The 8,997-nt window shown below is 36.7% G+C and overlaps 2 protein-coding genes across 10 annotated transcripts in view; one reads left to right on the top strand and one right to left on the bottom strand.

Moving 5' to 3' along the window:
- crtac1a (cartilage acidic protein 1a) overlaps positions 1-6,266 on the top strand; it is a 15,941-nt gene extending 9,675 nt beyond the window's left edge. For 2 of the 8 annotated variants that reach the window (XM_021475062.3, XM_021475056.3), the window contains exons 12-14: positions 1,375-1,574; positions 1,658-1,700; positions 3,924-6,008. In XM_021475062.3, coding sequence (XP_021330737.1) covers positions 1,375-1,574; positions 1,658-1,700; positions 3,924-4,015 — 335 coding nt within the window. In that variant the 3' untranslated portion in view covers positions 4,016-6,008. Of the gene's footprint in view, positions 1-1,374; positions 1,575-1,657; positions 1,701-3,040; positions 3,403-3,923 lie in introns of those variants that run through there. The other 6 variants (XM_073945943.1, XM_005160175.6, XM_021475068.3 and 3 more) reach the window with 5 other exon arrangements.
- The window catches only part of golga7ba (golgin A7 family, member Ba), a 22,869-nt gene continuing 19,873 nt past the window's right edge, over positions 6,002-8,997 (bottom strand). The window contains exon 5 of one of the 2 annotated variants that reach the window (XM_005160170.6): positions 6,002-8,930. In XM_005160170.6, coding sequence (XP_005160227.1) covers positions 8,850-8,930 — 81 coding nt within the window. In that variant the 3' untranslated portion in view covers positions 6,002-8,849. 2 annotated transcript variants of the gene reach the window in all.

The following is an 8,997-nucleotide window of genomic DNA, read 5'->3' as shown; positions in this document are numbered from 1 at the left end:
TTTAGTTTACTGCATAGACCTGGGTTTGATCCATCATTTTCTACTACATGCACAAATAAGTGGGCGAAGCTAATAGGGTATATGCCGAAGCATGCTAATAGGACTTTTAATTTGATAGTAACCTGGGTTAATCGTTTCCGGTGGACTATATGCCAATGCAAAATCAGTGCATTTAAGGTCAGTTTTCGTTAAAAATCAGCGATCTGCACTGGCTGAGTGATATCTGATATAAAGCGGGTCTCAGATTGTACAGGATGCACTGCATTAAATCACATTTCCCCTGCCATGTCTTTATAATATGAACATTTATTTTACCCCCGTATATTCAATGGAGCTTCTGCGCTAGCATGCCGATTCTGATGGGCGCGTGCGAGAAAACAGCTTTTTGTCTCGTTTTACGCTTGAGCAACTAAATAAATGCCAAAGTCTGCCTAACTGAGTGTATTTGAGCTACATTACAACATCAATGCTGTAAAAGGAACCGTATAAAATGGAAAAAAACTCACAATGACAGGTCCCCAGAAGTGTGTATCAGTATGGGAAAAACACTAGCTCAGCATATACCCCATTAACAAGCCATGATGTAGATGTGGGCGTTGCTCTTCTTTTAAAAAAAGTTTAGACTGTCTAAAAAACTTTTGTTTTGTTAATTTTCAAACAAAGTCTGACATTTTGCTTCTGGGTTTGAAGAGGCGGTCCTTCTGTTGACGTTAGTTTGACAGTTTTTAACTAACATTTTGAATCCCGCCCCTTTTAATGATGTGCAAAAGAAAGCCCCGCCTCCTACTCAATATTCCATCTCATTTGGAAGTTTTTGTTTTTTTCCATAGGATGCTTTTTTATAGTCCAGCGACCTCTAATAAGTCGAAAGTTGTTGATTTTCACATGATTTTCCCTTTTAAAAAATCCTTGCTGACCCAATTTTTTTTCTTTTAGCTGTCTTTTAGCCGTCTTTCATATGAGACGTTAAACCGAGGTCCTGACTCTCTGTGGTCATTAAAAATCCCATGGCACTTCTCGTGAAAGAGCAGGGGTGTAACCCCGGTGTCCTGGACAAAGTCCCTCTATCGGCCCTCACGATCATGTCCTCCCAATCATCCCCTTCCACCGAATTGGCTCGATCACTGTCTCTCCACTCCACCAATAACTGGTGTGTGGTGAGCGCACTGGCGCCGTAGTCCTGTGGCTGCCGTCGCATCATCCAAGTGGATGCTGCACACTGGTGGTGTGGAGAGACCCCCCACATGATTGTGAAGCGATTTGGGTGTATGGCCATACACAATAAATGCGCTATATAAATACACATTACATAGCTGTGCTCCATAATTTTTCTGACACTGTAGTCATTAACATTTTGTGTTCATTGGTTTTTAGGGACTGATGAGGCCACCAGCATTGAAGTCTATTGGCCGGATGGTCGCTCCATTGCTCGACCACTTGAGTCAGCAGATATGAACACAGTCATTGAGATCGCATATCCTAATGAGGGGGAGGAGTCAGCGCTCACATCTGACACACAGGTATGGGTGCATGCAAAGGAGGAGGAGGAGTCAGAACACACTTTACACAAGCAGGTATGGAGATATGCAGATCAGGAACAAAAATATTCACGTATAAAACATTCTGAATCTTAAAGCACTGTGTTTGATGTTTGCAGTGTGGAGAGGGATTCACAGTCAACACCAACGGCCGCTGTACTGGTAAGAAATCAATGCTTTATACTTAATTATCTGTGATTTATTTGCTGGAGGTAAAAGTTAATGCTAAAACTTGGACAAATTTGGGAGAAAATTAAATATTTTTTGGAAGAAAAATTTATATTTTAGGAACTAAAATTCAAACCGTTTTAAATGATAATTAAATTAATATGATATAATTAAATATCTTTAACAATTTATGATTTATAAGAAACATGTACATTTTTAGTGCCAAAAATAGATGCATTTTGTGATTAAAAATTTAATTTTGGATCCTTTAAATGCATATTATTTGAAATATTCATGAATATATATGTTGTATTGCTCTTATTGGCCAACAGGGAAGTTAATGATAGTAATAGATAGACGACTTTAACAAATAATGAACTTGTTAAAAAAACATTTATGGCTTCAAATCCAGTTTTGGACCTTTTTAATTAACGCAATAGCACTTGCATATTCATAAATATGCAAAACAATGCTTAGAATTTTGCATATTCATGAATATGCATATATCATTGCTCTTATTGGCCAACAGGGAAGTTAATGATAGTAATAAATAGACAACTTTAACAAATAATGAACTTGTTAAAAAAAACATTTATGGCTTTAAATCCAGTTTTGGACTTTTTTAATTAAAGCAATAGCACTTGCATATTCATAAATATGCAAAACAATGCTTAGAATTTTGCATATTCATGAATATGCATATATCATTGCTCTGATTGGTTGACAAGAAAATTTATTCACTAACTGACAAAAGATTTGTCATCGATCCCAATTGTAAGAGCAACAAATAATAACTTGACTTCTTGTTGAACGTTTGGAAAAGTGGCAGAAGGTGGATTTTTCTGATGAATCATTTGTTGAGCTGCTTCCCAATTATCACAAATACTGCAGAAAACCTACTGGAACCAACATGGAGCCAAGATTCTTACTGAAATCAGTCAAGCTTGGTGAAAGAAAAATCATGGTTTGGGGTTACATTCAGTATGGGGGCGTGGATGATCAACATCAAGAGCCTGAGGTATCAAGACATTTGTGCTGCCCATTACATTACAAACCAGGATGCTCCAGGATTGGCCAGCCCAGTCACAAGATATAAACATTATTGAGCCTTTCATATAAGCCACTTCTGATGCCAAATTATCAACTAGAAGTCAAGTTATAATTTGCTGTTCCTAAAACTTGTATAGATGACAAGACTTTTGTCAGGTAGTGTAGTCATTTAAAAACTTCATAAATGTCTATAAATGCAGAGCAAACACTGATATAGTTCATTATTAGATGATGAAATTATGAACCAGTGACATTTCTTTTTCTCTCTCTTGCCCCTCAAACAGCGACAGCCTGAGTATTTTCAGCTGGACATAAAGTGTTTCCTCATCTTATTAAATCAGAGCTGCGCTGACAGACGTCACACTGATAATGAAGATCTTTAGATGCTAAATCTTCTGTTAGTAGATTAAACCTGTATATTTTGACTCAGCACATTTCCAAGGATAAAATATTATTAAAACACTAATTCTGAAAATGTTTACACGCACTTCTGCTGCTGTTTCTACTAGTTTAGAAAAACATTATGTTGAAAACCGGAAGTGTATGCAATAAAAATAAAGGATTTTGTTTTATTTTCACTTCAGTTGTTTTGTATGTGCATTGTCAAATTAAAGAAATAAAGGTTTAATTTACTCAAAAATGTAAATTCTCAATCTTTTTTTATTGTTGTAAAATTCTCCAATAATATTTACTTTGTTTTTAAATTGCATCTTTATTATAGAGACGTAAAATCTAAAGCTAATATGTAAGACAGGGGTCACCAATCTCGGTCCTGGAGGGCCGGTGTCCCTGCAGGGTTTAGCTCCAACTTGCCTAAACACACCTACCTGGGTGTCTTAAGTATACCTAGTAAGACCTTGATTAGCTTGTTCAAGTGTGTTTGATTAGGGATGAAGCTTAAATCTGCTGGACACCGGCCCTCAAGGAACAAGTTTGATGACCACTGATGTAAGATATGCAATTCTGAGTTGCACTGATTGGAAGATTCTCTGTGTAAACAAAAAACAATTGAGTCCATTATTAGTATAATAACACAACAGCCTGAAATCAGGACTTTACCTGAACCTCCACTGGCTCCTTTCACACCCATTTCTTCATTCTGTCCACATTAAGGTCTCTGTATCTGTTTTTATAGCACATCTTCATCCTCTCTCTCTGTTTCTCCAGCTCTTATCTCCAGCTCTGAAAGCAGCGTCTCTTCTTCTTCTCCACCTGCTCTAGTTTTCATCTTCCTGAGCTTCTCCTTGTCTCTTCAGTGAGTGTCTCTGGAGGTGGCCTTTCTGTTCAGCTCAGTCCCACTGGATCTATTAGATTCGCTCTGTCAACATGATGAAGAGCTCAGCGTGTCCAGATGAAGCATAAATAATAAGAGAAGAAAATCCACAGTCGTTCTTATGGACCTCCAGAGAACTGACCGAAAAACACAGAGCTGCTGTGGAGTCTTGCTGCATGAGTGCTTGTCTCTATTAAGAGAAGAATGTCAGTGAAAAAAGTTAAAAGCTGGATGAAATCCCAGTTGTACCATGTAAATACAATATAGGTTATGCCAAAAAGCTACTTTCTTACCTTAAAGTCTGTGGGAAATCATACATTGACAATGTTTATTTTCAACCCAGACTCATTATAGATGCATACCCCTGTGTACATTTCTGAAGAGTGTGAAATATGTCCCAGGAGCTACATTTTTTGCAGTTTTTGGTTTTGCAGATCCACCATAGGCCGATGTGTACACTTTTTCAGCTCTCCCCCCTACAGAGCGCTATCAACTGACTGACTGTCCGATCCCCCATCCAACGCCTTCCCTAAACCCAACCGATAGTGTTTTCTTAAAAAGCACCAATTGACCCGATCACCCCCTTCCCTAATTCCAACCGTCAGTGTTTTTCAAAAGCAATCCAGAACAAGAAAATCCCTTGCGGCCGGCTGATTTTTACCATGTTTTCAGATTTTTCCACTTTTTCACCCTGGTATTTACATGTTTATTTTATTTTTTGCCTTTCGATTTTGTTTTACCTGCTTCCTGGGACAGTTCTTCACCAGACTCAATCCCTGTCATCGTGGTCAACTCCTCCCTGCGCCTCAAGTCCGCTGACATACGCGACGAGCCACTGAGCAAACTAGTAACAGCGGAAAAGACGTCCACACGGAGGTAAGCAGTCAGTAGGTAAGCACAAAAAGAAACAGAAGCCGTTGGCGGCGTCATATCACCGTGTAGCGTTTGTTCTAAAAACGAAATGCAGCCATACGTACCTCTGGTTACATAATTTGCACTCTCCAGAAATGTATACAAGGCTACACAATCACAATGTGCCAGTGTTTTTTATTTTGCTAGTGCACATTGTTATTTATCAATCCTCAAAAAAAATGTTGTTTTAGTGATCTTAAATCAAAGTCTGAGCATTTGTGTCCGGGTTTGGAGAGGCGGTCCTGTTGATGTCAGTTTGACAGTGTCAACTAACATTTTTAACCACGCCCCTCTTAATTATGCACAAAAGGAAAGCTCCGCCCCCCCACTCAATATTCCATTTCAGTTAGAAGTACTTCAACATAGTGAAATAAAAATCTAATAAATAACAATATGTAAAATTGTCTAGTTAAAATGTCTACAAAAACACTAGAACAGTTGCGAAAACTTTGTGCGCTGTTGAAAAAGGTAAACATTGGGTGAAAAAAACAAGCTACATCAGTCGCGTCTTTTTCATTTATGTTTGTTATGAATACACGCCCTCTAGTGGCCAAAAACTGCATTCTGTGCCTTAAAGTCTAGAATAAATCTAAAATACAACAGTAAATAAAACATGAGATACAAAAGTTCAGACCCTTTGCTTCTACGTTTGGAGTGGGCGGTTCTTCTGTTGACATTAGTTTGACACTATTTTCCTAACTAGGCCCCTCTTAATTATGCTGAAAAAGAAATCCCCGCCCACTACTAATTATTGCATTTCAGTTAGAAGTACTACAATATACTAAAATAAAAATCTCAGCAACTTTGCCAACTTTAAATGTACAATATGTACAATTTTGTAGTTAAAATGTTCATAAAAACACTAAAACAGTTGCGAAAACTTTGTGCTCTATTGAAAAGGTCAACTTAAAGCAGAAAAAGCGAGCTACATTAGTTGCGTCTTTTTCATTCTTGTTTGTGATAAATGCACTCCCTCTAGTAGCTAAGACCGCATTCTGTACCTTAAAGTCAAGAATAAAGCCAAAATACAACAGTAAATAAAACATGAGATACAAAAAGAGAAATTTGACAATCATTTTTCTCATTTATTTTGCTACACAAACAGAAAAAGCACTTTCAACTTCTTTTTCTCTTTGCATAAATTCTTGGGGCCAAAGGTTCTCAGTAAGAAAATGGAAGCTCATGACGAAGGATCGTGTGAGGAAGCTCTGGCCCTTGGCAGTTCACGTCATCAGCACTCGTTTCCGCTTTGACGGCGCATTATGAGTACAAAGCATGAATGTTTAGCACACTATGAAATAAAACATAAATCGTAAATAAAGTCACAAATAGTACCCGTGATTTAATATGGCAGTGTCTGGGGTCAGATCTCCGCATCTGTCCTCATCATGAACATCTACAGATTCTAGTCTACAAATTGGACTCTTTTTTCGATAGTTAAGAGTAAAAGTGCTCAACTCCAAATACTCAAACACAAAAGGGGTAAAAAACGATGAGGATGGAAGACTGTTGTGTGCCGATCGGCAGCTACATCACACAGCGTTTGTGAGCGAGATTGCATATTACAGTGACAGAAGCGTATGTGCGCTTTAACCAGTATGCTACAGATAGAAAGGAAGATTGTTTCTGCTGTGAGGAACAGAAATGCGTGATACCTTTCTTAGACTTTAGGAGTAAATCTTGGACTTCTTTTTTTTCACAGCCTTGACTTTTTTTTACTTCAAAAATCTGACTTTACATCTTGTAAATGGGTCTTTTTTTCTGGATTTTTTTCAGTTTACATCTTAAAATTCTTAGTTTATATCCTGAACTTCTGATCTTTTTCTTGGATTTCTTTGTTTAAATCTCAGAAATACGATCTTTTAGATATTCAGATTTCTTTCTTTTTTTAGAACTTAAAGTTTATTCTTGGAATTTCAAGTTTAGATCTCACAGACGGGACTTTTTCCTCAGGTCTTTAACTTTACATCTCAGATTCAGGAATTATTTTCCTGGAATTTAAGTTTATATCTCAGAAATCAGACTTTTTCGAGGGAATTCTGCATTTACATATTGGAATTTAGATTTTCTTTCTTGCAATTCTGAGTTTACATCTTAGTATTCTGCCTTGTTTACTGGAATTTTGACCACATCTAGGAATTCTCACTTTTTCCTTGGAATTAGAGTTTAAATTTTGGAAATCTGACAGATTTTTCTTGGAATTCTAAATTTACATCTCAGACTTTTTTCATTGGAAATGTGCAAGTTTTACATCTGACAGTTCTGACATTTTGTAGAAATTCTGAGTTTGCGTCTTTTAATTCCAATTTTGAGGGGAAATTCTGACTTTACTTTGCAGCGGTTGGCTTTGTTCATATTTTACCCAAATTTGCATTGAAGTAACCCTTGAATTGTGAATGTATATTCCACTATTCTAACGTTTAAAAGAAGTCTAACACAGAAAGTTTACACACACAGGACTTTTTCCTCAGGACTCTGACTATAAATTCTTCTGACTTTTTTTCTGTGAATTCTTAATTTAAATCTCAGAATCCAGACATTTTCTTGGAATTCTGAGTTTACATCTCAGAATTTATTTTTCCTGGAATTTTAAGTTTACATGTTGGAGTTTTGATTTTTTTTTTTCTTCCATTTTTAGTATAAATATCAAAATCAGACTTTCTTGAAATTCTGACTTTTTCTTGGAATTCTAGATTCACATCTCGGAAATTTTTGTTGGAAATGTGTTAGTTTACATTCTTTTTGTAAGAATTCCAAATTTTCAGAGACATTCCGACTTTAATTGCCAGCATATTTTACCGTCATTCAGGTTGAAAAAAACACATTCATTTACAAATCAGTTTGTATCAAATAAAATTTTGCCATTCTAACTTCTAAAAGAATTCTAAGTCTACACACACTGGACTTTTTTCCCTCTGGACTTTTTTTTCTTTCACTTTTTTTGCCTTTTCCTGGATTTCTCAGTTTAAATCTCTGAAATCAGACTTTCTTGGAATTCTGATATTTTTGTTCTAGGAATTTGAGTCTACATCCTGGAAATCTGACAGATTTTTCTGGGATTTTTGAGTTTACATCTTGGAAATCTGACTTTTTGTGTTGGAAAGTGCAAATTTACATCTCACAGTTTTTGTCTCATAATTTTAAATTTGGGGGTAAATTCTGACTTCATAAGTTATTTTAGTTTAGGTTGAACCCAACCCATTTATTTACAAATCAGAGTTTGTAGAGTTAATGTCTTGGATTTAAGACCTTTTTCTTGGATTTCAGACCTTTTTCTTGGATTTCTTTGTTTAAATGTCAGAATTCTGACTTTTTCTTGAAATTCTGATGTTAAATCTCAGAATTCTGACAGATTTTTCTTCAAATTCTGAGTTTACTTATTAAAATGTTGACCTTTTTCTAGAACAATCACTGTTTACATCCCAGAAATCTGACTGAGTTTTATTGTAATTATGACTTTTTCCTTGGAATTCAGAGTTTACATCTCAGAAATCTGACTGAGTGTTCTTGAAATTCTGAGTTTAAATTTTCAAATTTGGACTTTTTCTTAAACTTGTGAGTTTATATCTGAGAATTCTGACTTTTGCTTGGAATTCTGAGTTTAGATCCTGCCATTCCTCCTAATTTACCGTTTTTAATTTGCATTACTCAGTAGCAGAAACACGCTTCCACAGCTAGCGACTCGAGAATGTGCAACGACTGCAGGTTTGTGAAGGTGCTGAAGGGTGACTGAGGTAATGACGAGTCAGCACATGTGTCTTGTGGAGGCAGGTCATGTCAGGTGTGTGGCTGTTTGGCGATGCTGAATGCTCAGCGTGTGTGTGTCTGTGTGTGTTCAGCAAATGTCAGTATGAAGGCGTCACACGTGAGTGAATGAGTGAGTGTGTGTGTATGTTATGGTGTATAAATCATCGTCCGCTGCTGCTGGTTGTACTGCTTCCTGAGCTGGAACCACTGGATCCGCGATCCTCGTACACACTGATCTCAATCTAACACACTCGGGTTAAGGGAATAACACAAATATATGTGACATTACAAAATCTAACATGCAACTAG

Source organism: Danio rerio, chromosome 1, assembly GCF_049306965.1.
Source record: "Danio rerio strain Tuebingen ecotype United States chromosome 1, GRCz12tu, whole genome shotgun sequence".
Classification (NCBI taxonomy): domain Eukaryota; kingdom Metazoa; phylum Chordata; class Actinopteri; order Cypriniformes; family Danionidae; genus Danio; species Danio rerio.
Note: the sequence above shows the minus strand (reverse complement) of the source record. Positions and strands in the feature narration are given on the sequence as shown.